At 41.6% G+C, this 19,100-nt stretch overlaps 1 protein-coding gene across 4 annotated transcripts in view; it reads left to right on the top strand.

Annotated features, from left to right (window-relative positions):
- arap2 (ArfGAP with RhoGAP domain, ankyrin repeat and PH domain 2) overlaps positions 1 to 19,100 on the top strand; it is a 161,286-nt gene that overhangs the window by 89,627 nt on the left and 52,559 nt on the right. For all 4 annotated transcript variants that reach the window (XM_030076542.1, XM_030076539.1, XM_030076540.1 and 1 more), the window contains 3 exons: positions 6,547 to 6,691; positions 13,189 to 13,291; positions 14,055 to 14,253. In XM_030076542.1, coding sequence (XP_029932402.1) covers positions 6,547 to 6,691; positions 13,189 to 13,291; positions 14,055 to 14,253 — 447 coding nt within the window. The remainder of the gene's footprint in view (positions 1 to 6,546; positions 6,692 to 13,188; positions 13,292 to 14,054; positions 14,254 to 19,100) is intronic.

Raw genomic sequence — 19,100 nt, 5'->3', positions numbered from 1 at the left:
CTTTATCTATTGCCATATCTGTCCATTCTTCCCTGTAATGAAGTGGGCTGTAATTCTGGCACAGACAGATCATTTAGATCCCTTCAGTTTCTCAATTTCCATTTCCAGCCCTCCTGACAAGCTGTCCAACAGATGTCTTCATCGCAGATATTTTAGTCTGAAGGCGAGATAGGCACAAGATGGGTGGAAGGGGAAAGGAGGGGGAGCAAACGAGTGCAGGAGGAAAGAGGATGACTCAGTGGAGAAGGGCACAGCCTGCTGTTTCAGCGTGGACTGAGCTGGGTGTCTGTGCAGTGTTGATAAAATGGTGAGGGTGACACGGGGAAAATGTGGAATAGTGTATTATAAAATAAATATGCATGCAAGACAAAAAGAATCAAAACTTTTGAGAAAGTTTATTAATGCAATGCTTTTTCTCCAACTTGGCTGCTCAGTCGATGAACAATAAGATGGCTTAATTGGTACATTGATGACTTGATTAGTCTAATCAATCTGCTCATCTTGCATGCTTGGAGTATTCAGCACATTTCACAAATTGCCAGAGAGAGAGAGAGCATGAGTGTGAGAGTTGGGATGGGGAAAAAAGAAAATGCAAGAGAAAGAAAGAGAGAGAGAGAGAGAGTCCATATTGTAGATTTGCCGGCCCTTATTCTCCTGGAAAATGCTATTGCACACAGCGCTCTTGGTGCACAAGCTAATTGGCCCAATTTAGCTGGTGGAGTGATGTATTTTGGTTGGCTTCCGCTCTTTTTCTCTCTGGCGGCTCGTTGCGGACCCCCGTGGTGAACGGCTAGGCTGGGGGGCCGTAGCCGTGTGTGGGGAACAGCTGGCGACGGACGCAGCTGCTTGATTGTAAATCAAGCACTATTGTTCCCCTCAGTGTGCTGCTGCTTTTGTAGGAGCTAGTGGAAATCCCACCCACTAAAAGAAATGGCGAACCACAAACAAAGAGCCAGTTTCCTGGCGTAATGTGTTGAAGGTATCCAGAGCCATTCACTTATCTGGAATGAAGTTTGAAAAACTTTTATATGCTGCAGATTCCAAAGTCGACGAATAGTAATCCTTACATTCAACTGACACCGTGATCACGAGCGTTTCTGTTGCACTCCTGTACCTGATCTACATGTGCAGTGATCATAGCACATCATAGCACTGGTAAATCTGGTAGCTTTCATCCATTGTGGAGGTACAGCTACTGTATCTGAGCCAGTCAGATCCTGATACTGATCCCACCGAGATGCTGCACAGAGCGCCACTGGAAGTCATTCCTTCGTGTGGCATCCGACTTTTTAATGCCTCCCTTAGACAGTCTGAGTTAACCGAGTGCATAACTGTGCACTGTTTAACTGTTTTGTAAACTATTTTACTGTGCAATAATTTATACCTGTAGAACTGTCCAATAATTCAGTAGTGCAGTACCCTGGTGTAAAAATGGAGTATATAGGCATACTTTTTACATATTCTCAAGTTCTTATTTCTGTATGTATTGTTGTAATATTATTGTAGGATTAATGCACTTTTTTACATAATGTACATATTTTTACAAATTCCTGATGCACATAGTTTATGTTTCTAATTTCCCTTTCTGTCTCTTGTAATTTCATCTATGCTCATATATATTTTTCTCTCTAGTATTTCAGCAACTGCACCTGACCCAGTTTCCCCTCGCGGATCAATACAGTATTTCTGATTCTGATTCAGCTTCAGCTTTCTTTGCTTTGCTGCCTGGAGATATTCTTTTGCTGTAACCGTTAAATTAATAGACCCTCTTTGCAGCAGCCATTTTGACATGGAATAGGCTAGGGTTAAACACAGGTATACTAATGATTTAATTAATGGTTCCCATTCTCATTGACGCTGCCACCTGAGGTTTTATTCCTGTGAGCCAACATGCACAACACCAGGATCGTGGAACAGAGCCTTTGTTAATGATAATGTCGGGTGACCAGATGAGCCATAATTCATGTGGGCTACTGATATAACAGTGCCCATCTGTGAGCAACACCAAAATAATGTTTTACAGCAATCAGTATTTAATGTTTTAGGCTATAACCAATCAAAATTCAGAGTTTAGTCTATTTTTTGGGACAAACAGGACAGAATTTGGTATTCGGGACGACTGCTCGTAATTCGGGACTGTCCAAAATTTTAGTGACGTCTGGTCACCCTATCGATGTCATTAGTAATGCCTGTGTTTTCGCTGTTATTTCCTCTGTGAAAAAGGTCTGTTGCTTTGCAGTCACAATGAACAGCCGTTTGGAGGGCATCTTGCTTAATTTGATGTATTTTGAAACAGGTTGTTGGGGCGGGGCTTAACACAAGAGAGTGTAACCAATTGGGTGATCACTCAAAAATGTGGCGTTTCTATCAGTTGAAATTTTTGTCCATGCGCACTGGTGCCGCATGACATCACACACATGACATCAGAATTTCAACACAATCAAAATTTACTAAATTCTTTGAAATGTTTTGTTGTAATCATATGTGTGTAATCAGGCATTAAAAATCAACGAAAAAAGCTGAAGTTTCATTGTGACTTTAATGCCATATGCACAAAGAACCTAATGCCTGCTGTTGCTGTCTGTCCACCTGTTTTCTCCATTCATGTCCAAAGAAGTTTATTCCGATTTAAATGTCGGTTCATCCACCAGTGGTGACTTCTCTCTGGCGGTACATTTGTCAAACATTTATAGCCTGTACTCCTTTTGGCCCCCGTTCGATGCCTGTCCACCCTCCACCCACTGCTTCCTCTGGGGGGCACGACCTCAGGCGAGCATCTGCACCTGTAGGCGTGCTGGACAATAACAGGATAATTCCTCAGAAACTGGACTGTGAAGCAGCTGCGTGTCCACTCTGTCGAGAACCAGGTTGTCACAGCAATTACGGCTCCCAGATCCCTGGTGGGAACTTTTATAGTCCCTCTCCTCTTGGATTAGAGAGGGAATTGAAAACATTTTCTCTTTCCCTACAGGGAGATATAAAATGTCGTTAGAAGTTGCCCCGCTGAAATCAAATCAAATCACACTTTATTTATTTAGCACCTTTCGTGCAAAATTGCAATACAAGTGCTTAACAATACAGTGAAGATAAAATGAGAAATAAGAGGCATCATAGAATAAGAACAAGTGAAGCACAGCAGAAGAAGGTTTAAAGTGAACTGAAACACAAATAATGATAATAAATAGATGAATAAAACAACAATAAAGCCAATTAAATAAATGCATCAGTAAGTAGATAAATGCAAAGGATTAAGAGAATGCTAGGCTAAAAAGGTAGGATTTAAGCTTCCTTTTAAAGTTGTTTACAGATTTTGACGTCCTCTGCTCCAGAGGCGAGGACTGTACACACTAAATGCTGCCTCGCCGTAGTTCTTTGTCCTCATCCTGGGAGCAACTAAAAGGTGTGTGTCAGAGGACCTGAGCGATCTAAAAGGAGTATACATTAAAAGCATGTCTGACAAGTATCCAGGCGCTAGTCCATTGAGTGGTTTGAACACCAGTAATAGGATTTTAAAATCTATATTAACTGACAGCCAGTGAAGGGACTCAAGGAGAGGAATGTTCAACTTGGAGGATCTGGTTATTTATTTATTTATTTTTTTTTTGTTACCAAAATCAAAATATGAACAATCCCGATTCTTTTTAGAGCCTAGAGTCATCTAATACAATATCTCCTTATAGCTATTCATATTCCATATAACCTTGCAAATGCCTCTAGTTTCCAGAGCAACTGTTCATTCATAATAACATAACTGCTAAATAACTCCTGCAACCACGGAAACCATTTCAAAGCAGAAATGCCTGGATAATCAATGACATAACAGCTTTTTAACAGCTCATGATGACATTCGGCTTCAGTTATGAAATCAAGTGGGCCTCTTAAGGAGACAATTGTGCAAATGTTGCACATGCAAGAATGGAAGCTTCATTTATTAGCCTATTAACGCAGGAAGGAGGGAAGAGAGGAATTGACAACAAAATGTATAACGAAACAAAAGAACTTCCCTCCTGTGAAAAGTGATGGACATGACATTTTGTGCGAAACCATGGCAATCTGGGGACATGTTTTCACGCAGGTAAAGTGCATTACGATTTTTTTTTCTGTCACCAAGACAACGGTTTCTGCTGTCAGAGAGATTGGATTGGTAATGACTTTAAATACCAGCTCCCTCTCTCGTTTTTTCTATCCCTCTCTCTCTGTCTCTCTCGCTCTCTCTCTCACACACACACACACACACACACACACACACACACTCTGCTCCCAGCACATGGATGGACTTAATGTGTGATTCCTTTCAGATAGAGATGATGATTTTTCGGCAGCTGGGATGCTTTTCTGTTTTTTAGTTTCTGTACGAGAGGCGAGGTCAGAGGCACTTTATTTTTTTTTTAAATGCCACAGTCAGTAACTTGATATTAGTCATTTTGCATTCGTAAAGTTGTTTGCCAAATGTTTTCCAGATTGTTATTTGCGAGATAGAGAGAGGCAAGGAGAAAGGAAGAGATGGAGAGAGCCATACAAAGAGGCAGAGCAAGGGTGGATAGAGTGAAACTGACATCCTCCTTTCCTATGCTTATCACATCCTTTTGCTTTTAACAGCCAGTTGTAGACACTTCCTTTTTTATTGGAACTATATCTGTTCCTTCAGAAACATCACACACAGTTGGCAGAGGAATACACAATTAGCATATTCATGAGATGAATAGAGTTGAAACTTTGGAGTCGCAAGCGACAGGGGGTGTGTAAGTGGCGGGGGCTTGTTTGTGTATGTGAGGGTTTGTGTGTGTTTGTTGCGGAACAAAAAAGCAGATGGCACGGTGACTTTGAAAATCCAAAATTAGGTATGTTTTCATGAACTTCATGCTCATTGCCTATGTAAATCGCAGAGTCAGACAGTCATGAAAGACATTGTGTGTTTTCCAGCTTTTCCACTGAGATCGTTTTTGCTGATTGAAATCTGCTGGTTACTCGGAGTCTCTTAACTCTCAATAAAGTAGCACATTAGTAATAGTGTAAAAGGGCAAGATGGTGAGTGTGTGTGTGTGTGTTTCTTGGTGTGCATGTGCATGCTTGCGTATGCACTTGGCCCAGATGTTCTCACAAGGATTGAAGGATGAGGAGAATTCTCCACAGTAAGGACATTTTAGGGTTGGATGTTAAGTCGGAATGAGCATTAGGGTTGCACATTTAGGTCTTGATTCACACTGTGTAAATTAAGCAGGGCTTGCACAGTGAGATCCTTGGGCTTGAGCCGCACCATTTGCGCACAAGCTTATTCAAAACCTTGGCGTCTTTGCCCTTCCAAATGTTATGGTGGAAAATCTTTTTTTGCCTGTTCCTGTCTTTCTGCTGAAGCGCTGCCTCTAAATACCGTGCATCTTTGATTCAGTTTTGTTCAGGATAACAGTGCACAACACTGAATATTTTAATTAGAGGCACAATAATATATACTTGAGAGATTGTGACAATCATCAAAAATGAGTTGTGTATCAAATGATGTCTTGATCAGTAACAATTTTAGTCTAATCATCATGATTGTGTTATTTATTGAAACCCTCACAGTAAGGCAACACATACCAACTGAGTGTTTTTTGTCTTTTCCTATCCCTCAAAACGTCTTCTTGTGTGGAGCCTTGATGATCGAATGTGTACTGCTGATTGCAAATAGAAAACAGGTCCTCTACCTCAAGAAGCCGCTCAGATGAAATGCATTTTTTTTTCCTAGTTCTTATGTGTATCCATGTTCTTTTCCCAAGGCTTTTTTGTGCTTTTGCTGTTATTTCTTTGGAACACTAAGTCTGTTGATTACCCTAATAAATCCTTCTTTTGTTTGCAATTACTGCCGGTTCCATCCCCTGTTTTGTGTATTTTATTTTATTTTATTTTTTTCCATCGTAATATTTTCATTTGTCTGCCACAATTGATGGCAGCAGTCACATTTGCAAAGCAGACGTCAGGGTCTCCCTTGAGCTTTTTTAGAAGTGCAAGCTCATGAATGGCTGGACACACCTTGATGGCTTAGTCGAGCTTCATAAAATTGCCATATATACCATTTTAATTGTTCGCAGACCAATCAGTCATACTGAACAGTTGAATTAATTTCTCCCATGTGCGACTCCACAAATGATGCCCTATTTGATGTATTTGGCACTTGTGTGCAGGTGTATTGTTTTCTATCAGCAATTGATAAAGACCGGGAGCTGCAGACTGACCAAAGTTAGTATCAGAATCTTCACAATGAGAAGACACACCTCGATTGTCATGTCCACCAACTAAAGCGCACATTTTTCAGGGGGCTGCTTCTGTTCAAACACAACTGCACTGCATTGTGTTTGAAGTCTCTTTACAGTAGGAAGCACAGGACACATCCTACTTATTTCCTACATTTGTCCAAATTCTAAGGAAACATCAAGTGGGTGCTTCGCTGTGTAGGATATCCCATAACACCATGCAGCCCGGTCATACTGTAACATAACCTGCCAGTCTCCTGCAAGAAATAACCTGTGTGTGTGTGTGTGTGTGTGTGTGTGTGTGTGTGTGATGTAGACATGGTACGTCGTTGGTGCACCTTGGAAGGCGGCTTCCTGAGTTACTACGAGAGCGAGCGAAGCCCCACCGCCATCGGCAGGGTGGACATCACCGAGGTGGTCAGCATGGCGGTCAGCAACACAGAGACCATGACTGGAGCTGGGTAGAGCCATACACACACACACACACACACACACACACACCACTGCTCAAACATATAACTTTATTATAACTAAATATAACTTTTAAAACTTGTATAACTAATTCGAACTTTTCAAGAACTGTGAAAAACAGCTTTTTTGGGCCGAGTATTATTAACTTGGCAGCAATTCATTCGAGTTCCTCTACACAAGGAGGCCTCATATTACACACACACACACCAATGGAAAAAAAAAAAGCAAAATATTTCAAAATAAAGCTTTGCAAATGTCTTTTGAGGTAGGAAAGCCATTCAGCTTGTTTATTAGGCCTCAAGGACACAAACAATTTGATTTGGTAAGAAATTTTCAATAAACAAAGGCAAATGTGTTTACAAGGAAGACTGCATTGGGTACCTTTAACATCAGTCTTATTGAATTGGGTGTCAATTTACACAGGATTCAAATTTTACAGCGGTTCAGCCAGGTTTTATGACATTCATTACCTCTCTCTCTCTCTTTCTCTCTCTCTCTCTCACTCTCTTTCTCCCCCTTGCATTCACACAAACACACATACACACAAGCACTCACGTTTAAATGCTTAATTTGCATCCACTGGGGTAAGTGTAATTTACAAGGGGATCAAATATTATTGAGGTTCAACCTGCTTTAAATACCAGAACACACACACACACACACACACACACACACACACACACACACACACACACACACACACACACACACACACACACATACACAAACAGACATTTTAAGTGATTTATTTGCATCCACCCAACTAAATTAGAATTTACATGGGATTTGAGTATTATAGAGGTTCAACCTGCTCTAAGGACATAAACACAAAAACACATCTCTCACACACACGTACAACATCCTGCGCTGTTTACCTAACTCTCACTCGTCATATGTCTCATTAGCATAAACTTAACTTGACCATTATTCACTTTAACGGAACCTATCAGGGCTTTATGAGCGTCATATTTCCTGTTTACTTGGGCAGAGATGCAGGCTAACAGCTTAGCTGTAACTACCCTCCTCCATTCACTTTACAGAGCCATCTTCCAAATCACCTCCCTCGTCCCTGTGTCAGATTATGATTCAGTTAAAAAGTTGGTCTGACTACAAACTTTCTTTATCTCTTATGGAAGTGCTACACAGAGACACACACACATGAAGAAGCGGGTGTCTCAAACCTATTCTGTATGTTTTCCAGTGTGGCGGGTAGAAATGTATGGGTTTCCATTTGTGCCACAATGATGCAGTTGCGTGTGTATGATGTATGCCTTACATTTGCACTGTTTTGTTGCATACAGTGTTGTTACTGTATCTCATTCTTTAGAGACTCCATTAGTCGGCTGTCACTATTTGCTGTTGTTTACATTCATCTATTGTCGTCTCAAGTGACTGACAGTTTACAACTTTTCATGACTTTTTTCCATGGCTATGTTTTTATTCTTTTATTCAGTTCATTTCTCAGGGACACCGCACATTAATAAACACTTCTGTAAATATGCCGGAATTAGCCAGAAGGTTAGTGTTCATCTGAAGTCCCAGGCCAGGTAAATAGGCCAATCACATCATTATGAAAGGCATGTAAATTGCAGTGAAAGCAGAATCACAGAAACAGACAGAAGCAAGTCGGACATGAGCAACAGGAAGGAAGATAATAACAAAATGGCAAGGTAAAGACAGAAATGAGCATTTGGACAAGAATGGCCTAATGCAAGCCAAGCAGCAGGACAACAGTTTAGCAGCATGCAGTGTGGTGATGGACAAAATGTTGACAGACAAACTATGTCGACAGTTTATGTATTTTGATAGTCAAACATACCACACTTAACAAGCACATACATTTGCACATGCAGGTTTGGTGACTTGTAATGTGTGATCTTCACTGTCTGGAGAGGGACTCTTAAGTTTTGGGTTCAGGCGAACTGGTGCAACATTCCACTCATGTTGCCTGTACTGAGAAGGCAGACTGACCAAAAGCAGTTTTCTAAGCGAGATGATGTAATTACCTTTTGTCACCTCCCTTGTAACCTGCCATGTGCTTATCTATTGGTTATTAAAGCAACTGATACCGTTTTCCCACTGGCACTTTTGGCCGTTTCCATCTCCATTACCAGTTTAAGCGCACTGAGGTGTGCTGAGATGACCGTCTCCACAGTAGAGCCAAAGCGTGCTGGAGCTGTCCTCAAGCGGGCTGTGGCGACATCAGAGGGCTTTGTCGCCATTCATTGGTTGAGAAACAGAGCCGCTTACAACCTGGAAAATCAAAAGCTTAATTAGTAATCTACCAATGTAAAAAATATTTCTTTCAGTGAATCTCTTAGTTACACCAGTATTGTTCATGTTAAGCAGCTATTCTGTGTTGGTTTTGTTGAATTATTTATTTTATTTTATTTTTTAAATTAAAAACACTTGTGTGGGATGTTGTTAGAGAGGGGAGGAAAAACTAGTCAGCATGCCCACAAAGTGACCGATGGGGCGCCGCTGTTTATAGGCACACTTTCAGGTGGGTAGCCCTGTTGTAATGGAAATGCAAATCCCAGCCGTGTGGGGTTGCGTTGAGTCAGTTTGAGTAGAGCCAGGCCAGCACATTTGTGTGGAAAAATGGTAGGGGAGGAACCATACTATATATCATTTCATAGACATTTTAGGCCACAAATGCAAATGGCAGCCCATGTGGACAACAAACTAATTCACAAAGATGAGATGCTCTAAGAAACACCATCAACAGCAGTACAACAGTGTACACAGCAGCATCACTTTGGCACAAACCCTGTAATACTCCTCCACTGGACTGTGTGTTTATACCCTGTGGTAACACAATGATTTTGCCTGTGTGTGGATGTACATGTGTTTGGCCACGGCTTTGTGTAAGTGTGTGTGCTTGAGTTTATCATCCAAAGTGAGGAGTGTGATAATGGCTTATGATTAGAGCATAAGGCAGGCCCATTTTGGCAGCAGCAGATGTTATGAGCAGGGAACAATGTTTTTTGTTTGTAAATGTTATTTATACAGCCATTAGAAACACATCTGGCTAGCTAAAACTGTGACCTTTTTAATGAACTGGACACACAGACACAGTCATGACAGGCCACGATGCTCATATTGTGAGTGTACGATGTGACTAACCCAATCTACAAAGCAACAGCGACATGCGTCGTTTTAAACTATGTGCATACATATCAGTTACAGGTCATAGCGCCGCTCCAGAGAAGCTATTATTTTTCTGTCACTAATATTCTCCCATCATAATGGCCATAAGTCTTACTAGATTAAACTCCCCCTCACTTCTGCAACCTCTACTGTTCCCAGCATGCCTACGCGCAGAGAGAGCAGGGACGCCTCACCTCTTGACTGTCTTCCGCTCATGAATATTAACGTATGCAGATGACACACTCCCACCAGCAGCCTATCACCAGGCTACAGGAGGCCGTAGGTGTCGTTTCCATTAAACACAGCATTTGGGTAATTTCACCAAGGCAGAGGACACTGAATTATAGCATAGCTGCAGTATATACACCTTTGTAGGAATATTACCAACCCACTTCTTAGGAATTAATGCAAAGGAAATATGCTGGCTGGTGATAAGTTGAGGTGATTTGGTGACTTTTCTGGATGTCTCTGTGTTTTGTACAAGAGCATTTCTAGGTCTGACCTTCAGATTTTACTGAGAATGTTGGAAGCAAATTTGGTGCTCTCTCTCTCTCTCTCTCTGTTTTCCTCTTTTCTTTTTTTGGCTGTTTTACACACCGTTTCTGTCACTCTCGGTTTCTCTCCTCCTCTCTCTCTCCCACACACACACACACACACACACACACACACACACACACACACAAACACACACTGACACAAACAGCAGAGCTTTTAAGGACTTTTAGAAGGGCTTAGGTGCTAACTTTGCCCAAGATGGGTTATACATGGGGATGTGGGAATTAAGACTTTCTCAGAGCGCGCAGAATCCGTTTTTGGGAAAAAAAAAAAAAAAAAAAGCCTACAGAAATACAGCTTGTGCAGTAGCCTCAGTCCTGGAGTACTTTTCTAGAACACTTGAACTTAATTAAATTGAAAATGAAGTTTATTTATTCATTTTTTTTAAAAAAGTGTGAACAATTTTCACCACTCAAAACAATTAACCTCTTTGCCTTTGATCAGTCAGAATCAAATCCAGTTTTCCCAGAGGCTGAATCTTTGCTCATATCAACAGTGTTGCTATCAATTACAGGTGGTAGAGCAAACAGCAGAGTAATTTCTGTTTGGTTGCAAATGAATAATGCCACTTATTTATTTATTTTTTTTTTTTCTTACATAAAAGAAGCACTGAAATCTACCACTCGTAAAAATCAAAGCACACACTTTTGGAAGCACTCAAGAGTAATATTCTTCAAGCAAACCTATCTACCAAAGCTGAAGTTTTGGTAGCGGGTTATTGACTTGCCCCTTTACAAACACACACACAAGCTCACATCTTGCTCATTCTATTTCTGCTCTCAGTGTTGCTTCAGGCTGTGATCAGATGGGACGCTTTTTTTCTCATGCTCGAGCACAGCTGTGAGCGCTGCTAGTAACACAGCGAGAGCGAGAGCACAGAGTTTGACAACAACTCGCAAACTATCTGACACCCCTCTCCCACCGCAGGAAGCAGCATGTCGTTGCTCACATAGTGGGAGAGGGTCAGCGCACCGCATCCCGATTTTCACGATGCAGTCTGGGACGCTCTGATTATTTTCAAACATGTTTGATATTTTTGCTGTTGTTCTCATAGTTTAAGAGGGTACGAGCAGCCGGTTTGTCACACAGGCCAGATAGATTGCAGCAGGATTAGAGTCTGACATTCACGCTTGAACCTGACGCTTGCTTTAGCTCGGGCTTAAATTCTGACTTAACTGCTTGGTTCGGTTTGGGGTTTGGGCTGAGCTGTGTATGCGCCGACTTTTTTCTTTGCTCCGGTTTGTAATCCCATCAGATCTCAGCAGCTGTTAGCCCCAAGTGACAAATTATCATAGGATATAATAGGCTGTGGTGGCTCTACATGTATTTTGTGATAGGTACAGAAGGAGCCTATCTTATTATAGCTGTCTTTTCCCTTGATTCCTGATGATTCCTCTCCAGGTATGAGGTTGCTCTCCTCTTGTCCATGAAACTGCATTGGCACCTACCATGTGTGCCCAAACCACCTCAAAAATTATGTCCAGGTTGTCATTGCTAACACCTACACATCGACTTCAGCATCTCATCAACCCATTGAAATCTGGCCCACTCAAGACTATGCAGTCCCATGTTTTAAGTCTTGGAATGTGCAAAGTGTGTGCACTATTTTGATGCAAGGCGCTACATCCCCGCAAACGTAAAAGCAGCTTGCTCTTCTTCTTGCTTCTTCAATCTGATTCATCTTCATGCATCTCCTCCCCAAAACCAAATGCAGCATCACAGTAGTAAATAACCATGAATGTAACGATAGCTTTGACATCTTCCATGTTTACTGTTTTGCTGTTGTCAGCCATACGCAGAACGATTGGACACCTCCTCCTCATTTGCATTAAGTTTGCTGTCTTCAGGCTGCAGTGGAGAAACAAACACGCAAGAGCTTAGGGTGCTCGCTTTTCCCCCAGAACTCTCTTTCAAGAGCAAGACCCAGGAACTTTGGCCCCGGGACTTTGGTGGATGAAGGGCTTTATTATCTTACCTATCCAACCAGAAGTGAGAGAGGCTAAATGTTAATCTTGCTTTTGTGTTGTTATTGAGACAGAAGAAGAAAAGGATGAGGAGCGCATTCAATAACAGAGGATGTAGGTGCATGATCTCCTCCATATCATTCGATTCTATTACATTTCCCCAAACTCCCCCACCACCACCACTCTCTTTCCCTCTCTTTCCCTCACTCCCTCTGGGACCCTCTCTAACAAGCACCTGCACACCTGTCGGAGGGGGGTCAGACAAGGTCACACAAACACCCGTGTCCTGCATGTTCCCCCGACACGCATGAGAAGAGAGCGACTCAGCGCTGCCATGACCCTCATGACACGCCACCTTAAACAGCCATTGCTGCAGCACTTAGAGCCCGCCTCGCTATACCATACCGCCCAAAAATGAGCTATTGCTCGGCTGTGTGTTGAAACCATTAAGATAGTGATACTCTGACCTCCTTTTCCTTCGCTGAGAGAAGAGTGCCACAGAGAGAGAATGAGAGAGAGGGAAGACAGGGGGAGAAAGACCAACAAAGATTAATAGCTGCCTTTTTGCTTCTGACAGCGAGGGTTTTGCCTGTGTGTGTGCGCTCATGTGTGCATGTGGGCATGCGTGCGTGATCCTATTTTATGTGGGATTATGTGTTTGTTATATGTCTGCATACATTTTTGCACAGCATATGTGAATGTGCACACAAGTGGGTTCTTCTTTGTTGGTTTTGTCTTGTTTGTGTGTGTATGTGTGTGTGTATTTGGTTGTGATTTCCCTCTGTATGTGTCTTTAGTGAGCTGTGTTTCCCTCTCAGGGCTGTGTTTACACTGGAGTTGTACCTGCAGACAGAGAGAGTACTGATGGTGGGAGCTGAAACACAGGAAACCCAGCATGACTGGCTCCAGGCTCTCGCAAAGGTGATATAATGTGCATTCAGCATGCACGCACGCACACACACACACAAACACACACACACACATACACAAAACAGAAGACATTTTTCATTGCCTTCTTTATAATTGTTTGTTTTTCACTTGAGATACAAAGAATAATCTCAATGTGTATGCGTGCTGCACAGCCGCAGCAGATCCATCGAATGTGGATACACACATACACACGCACACACACACACACACACACACACACACACACACACACAGACATGTATTCTGCTCAGCCAGCCCCATGCTGCCTGTGCTTCTTTCAGTAAGACAAGTGGTCTTGCTATCTTTTCCCCCACATGCTGACAGGATCTTGTAATAACACCCAACATAAATGTGTCCCCTATTCCTTTTTTTTATCTCTTTAATCCCAGACAACCCAGTGGAAGATAGTGGGAGGTATAGCTGCATTACACCATATGTCTCCCCATCTGTACCGTAGGCCTTCCACACTTCCATATTTCAATTTGAATCGCAGAACAATGGCCAGACAGAGCAGCACTGAGGAAAATGTACTTGATGATAATTCAGTCAGGGACCGAGAGTGGAGGAAAGGTTTGTCCCTTTAAGATGGCAGTGTCTGCTCCTGTTGTTTCCTCTGGTGCACTTTTGAGGGGACATGGTACAATAAAAAAAGTTTCACTTTCATAATTGTTAGTTTTTCATTTTTTAGTTGACTTCTGTTCTCTGTTCTATTCTTTTTTCCCCCAAATTCTTTTTGGTTATTTCTCACTTGTAGTGCTTTGTGCCATCTAAAGTTGAGGGAATGGTGCAGAGAGACAGCGAGCTGATTGGCAGGCTCCACTACAAGGAAGGTCATGATCTTTACCACTGGAGAATAGGTTGGTTTACTCTGGAAGGCTCAGCCCTGCACTTCAGCTCGGGAGAAGGAGATGGAGTGGAGGAAGTGCTCCAGCTCAAACAGCTACAAGAACTCAGTAAGCTTTTGCTCCTTCCATTTTATGATTTCTCTGTCCATCTCTGAGTGCTTTCTTTCCCTATGATCACTCACCCCTGCTCTGAACATGTTACGAAAAGAGGCAGCTTGATCGCAGTGTTTTCCCTCTCATCCGTTTACATCATTTTTGGTCTAAAAACACCACAGATTACTCGTGTTGCATATACCCTGGATTAGCGAGCAGTCCACTGAATAGCTGCAGGGGAGCTGTTAAAGGTGCAGTGAGTAAGATTTTATAGCCCTGTGCGACAAAGTTATTATTAGGCATGTTGCAACTCTTCGGCATAATCGATGATTACAGAAATAAGATGCATTGACACAATGATGGCTGCACACGGTCGAAGCATATATTCCCCTGGAGAGGAAGCTGCACCTAAAGCACCTTGCCAAAGATCACCTAGACTGTCATCTAAAGTGTGGGAGTATTAAAGCAGTGTGCTGGTCTGCAGGCTCTGCAGATTGGCTTATCACAGCAATACAGCTGCTATTTTAATAATAATTGCTATTAAATTAATGTTTGTGTCACGGCAATCTTTTTGAATTTGGGATCCAGTATTATCTTGATCACACATCTGACAAACAGGGTCTTTTATTATCATTATTAATATCATACATTTGTTTTCTTTTTTAAGAGAAGATGATTGAATAGAATATTGAAATATTAATGAGAGCATTTTTGATATGTATTTTGGGGTAAATTAATTGTTATATTAATCAAGTAATTAAAAAAAAGAATAATGTAATGTGTAATAATGTAGACATTGCAAGTTAGATTAATTGACTTATCAAAGAAATAATCATTAGATGATAAGGTCATTGATTGGTGTCAGTGGTAATTTTGTAATTTTAACTTTTTAACGTTAGAGACTTTTCTTTCAGATCCCTTCTTTAATTAGCTTGCGTACTTGTCTCTATTGCAAAAATATACCTGCAAAAGAATACTTCCCCTAAAGCTATTTATTTTGTATCATGCACTCACATATGTATTCATGATAGCTTTTGTCACATGCCTCACACGAATACTGCAGCCATGGAGTTGATCAGTGACTCCTACGAACAGCCACAAAAAGAAAATGAAAACTTCTGTTTCAGCCTCTCAAACTCAACCCAAGTGTCAACTCGCCATTTGTATGTTCCAAACCAGTGTAACTGTGGAAAAAATAAAATATATAGGCAAATATACCACTTCTGGAAAATGTTCTCATGCACATGTACCTGTGTGCAGCTGGCTTGCATATCCAATGAAACAAAGACCCGCTTCCAAGCCAGGAGTCCTTCTGGCTGTAGCTGCAGTCGGTGTAGAAACTGAAGAGGAAACATTTTTTTTGTCCTTTGTTGAGCTTTTTGCTGAAGTTGCTGATCATTCAATGCTAACTGAAGTGGCTACAGTTCTTGTGGTCTTCGCTTTCTGTAAGGCATGAAATTTAAAAAAAAAAAAAAAAAAAAATCATTGCACATTTAAAATTGCTCTAGGTACATATATGTTGGAAAATAGATAAAAGGAGCAGTTTCCAGCGATGGGACTGCGCCAGAGGCTTGTGTGGAAGGAGATATTGTCCGATTGATGTTGTACTTCCTAATGGTTGCCAATAGAGGTCAGTGAAGGTCATAATTACTTAATGCACATTTAAGTGAGTGGCACTAAAACAGGAATCAGCAGATTTCCCTAAGCTATTCTTGCAACAGTTGCTCAGTAATGATGACAATTAAAATCTAGAGTGACTCAGCAGCTGAGTCATTCTACAAGGCTCAGTTCCCACTGCCCACCAATGAGTCTTGCAAATGCCAGATTATTTATAATGCACAATCAAGTGAAGGGTAGTCGCCAGTGGGGGTGTCAGGAGACAAAGTTCACACATGGGCACATGATAAGGATTGGAAACATTTCAATCAGCTGCACCGGTGTGATGTGCAAACAGAGGGAGGGAGGGGAAGAAAAAAAAATCAATGGATCTTTTTAATCCATTTACAGCTCACTGCGAATCAAATCACGCAAGTGCCCGCTCCGTCTTCTCACCTGGGGCGGGAGCAAAGAACTGCCGCAGTGCTCATTCTTATTCCCGGCTTTCTGAAACCATATTTGTCACAGCTGGGGAGCCCTTAGTGCCAGAGGGGACTGTGTTTTGTCAGGGGATGGAAGGTTCCGGAGCATTGAAAGGATCCCTTTAGGAATCACAGTCTGTGACATGGGATTAACTGTTATTTACTCTACAGTTACACCGCCACATGAAAGGTGCCCCCGTGTAGCACCGAGGGATTAAATAAATACACATTTCATTTAAAATCACGACATAGTTATAACATGTAGCACTTTAGGAGTGGAAGTGTTGGTTGGAAGAGTGAGGGGGGCTGTTCCTAGTTTTCTGACCTCGGGCTGCGTTTTAAAACACTTCTCAGAATGGACTGTTATTATGCGGCCTTTTCCGTAATCTTTGGCTTTTACACGTTTTATCCTTGCGACATCGTCTGTCATTTGCACATTCGCTGTATCCCTATGATCAGGATTGTTTTATCCTGTTATCTCACTGTTCCATATGCTCTGTTGAGCCAAGTGAATTGTGCATTTATTTTATTTCCTTTGTTGCAAAGCACTGTTACTGTGTTTTTAAACGAATAACGTCGCTCACAAGTAAAATAAAGCAAACAAACCAAAAAATATATTTCCTCTCCCCTAAGAATGGGACTGCAATTCTGCATAAAATGGCTTCCTTGGGGCTCAGTTGTGTACTTTGGAGTAGATTGGTCTTTTGTAATGCCTTGTGTCAAGATGTCTGCCGCACAAATAAATGGAAGCAAAGTAAAATGAGAGAAAAATGACAGATATAGTTGGATAATCATTAACCTGTCACGGTGCACAACTCAGGCCGCCCACTCAGAACTTTCTGAAATGAAAGGTTTTCAAACAAGATAAGCACACTTACTTTGAAATCATTCAGTGCCATTTTCTCAGTGGATTTCTCTTAAGGCTGTAGCTAAATAGAGGAAAAGTATTAATCCCATTGCTCTGCTCAATCATCTAAAAATTCAGATAGGCATCAGCTCGAGACTCCGGTTCAGCATATTTAAGTGGGGTGTACTGCTGTTGGTAGTGTGGCCGACAAAGGACAGTCAAACGATAAGGTCGCGTAATACCTCAAGACAAATTAAAGACCATTCTCCAATTGTGATTCATTCATTTTTTTGATATAGCAATCGTGAAGAAGAACTTGATGAGAAATAAACTTCTAACAACTTAGAAATCCCACCGCAGCTGAATGTACCAGCCCTATAGGATTTTGTGTATAAAAGCAAACCATTCACAGCTTCAAAAATCCCAACTTTTAGCTGCCTTATATCATATCTGACCTTGTATAAGGAATCGGGTGAAATAATTTGACTGTGAAAAATGTAAAATTCAAGGGACTGTTACTGAAACAGCCGGTGCGCTTGGTTAAGGGCAGTTCAATGTGAATGTGTCAATGGAAAATGACGTCTGGGGGACAGTTCATAATTCCACAAGGTCGCCCCATAATACTTGTCCAGTAAAACGGCTTAATCTTTCCGCTGAAAAATGTGCACCGCTATCCTAAATCATCCCGTCTCTCAAAAGACTAAACAGAGCATGAAAATCTCTTTTACAGGAACGCCAACGCTAATTATGGGGGTAACAAGGCCGCAGAGTTAGTTTCTTATCACAGAAACATAATAAGCAATAAAACTTTTCCTGCTGAGCTGAAAGATGGATAAAAGAGGATTGCCACATGTTTGTTCAAAACAATGACGACAAGTGTTTTGCGTTTACCTGATAACACCGTGTTAATAAAGCTCTCTCAAGTCAACAACAATCTCTGAAGTTCTCTCTTTTTTTTTTTTTTTTTTGCCTCTTGTTGTTCGGATCTAAGTGAAATGCCATGCCCTTGAAAATCTGCCAAAGAAAATAACAGCAAATTATTTGCCGCAGAGATTATCGGGGATTAATTGTTTTCGTTGTTAACCTCCATATACAAAGGCTGACTTAGATATAGCGGTAGTTTTATCAAAGCTCTCTGTTTCGCACACCAGGCTTCCACCAGCAGAACCAGATTTAAATTTCCAGTCAGTGCGGATAATCGATCAATGTGTTTATGAAAGAAAGGGATACGGAGATTGTGGGGGATTTGGCGAATGAATAGAAGAGACTTAGGGAGATTTTGTTATGGATAATATGCATGTGTTGTGTACATACACAGTTGATTATCTATATATGCACATCCAATATAGCGTTTGCATGTGTGGATGCTGCACGTTTTTTTTTCCCTTCTAATGTATGGAATATATTTCCGACTTGCTGCTCTCACCACTATACAAATCACTCAACCATGCTGCTGTTTTTGGCTCAATGTTATGAACTTTTATGCTGCAAAATATCCATTCATTATTCTTAATCTCCTTTCCGCTCTGTTACCCCCACTCTGCAGCCCCGTCTTAAATACACACACATTTGTATGAAATATTGAAGGCTAGAGGAGACCAGGGCAGACGCAGTTTTGCCTCCAGAGTTCAGTGCATCAGTGTCCTCTCTGCATCTATGGAGGGCTTTCAGGTGATGTAAAAGACCCACCAGCGGCCACAGTGGACGTCCACGTTTCCTGGGCAGCCGTGGCTAAAGGCTAATGCACACTGGCTCTGGTGCATGTGCATCCCTGCTCTGTGGCATTCACATCACTTTCAGGTCATGGATGTAATATCTACTTGCAGGGTTTGCAGCACAGAGCAGCGACAGCTAGGCTTTAGTTCATCTGAGGTTTTTTTTCGACAGTATTTGTTGCTGTTTGCCTCGGTTATGGGCCACGCATCACTGTAGAATGT

The sequence above is a fragment of the Myripristis murdjan genome, chromosome 18 (assembly GCF_902150065.1).
Source record: "Myripristis murdjan chromosome 18, fMyrMur1.1, whole genome shotgun sequence".
NCBI lineage: Eukaryota > Metazoa > Chordata > Actinopteri > Holocentriformes > Holocentridae > Myripristis > Myripristis murdjan.
This window is presented reverse-complemented; position numbering and strand designations above follow the sequence as displayed.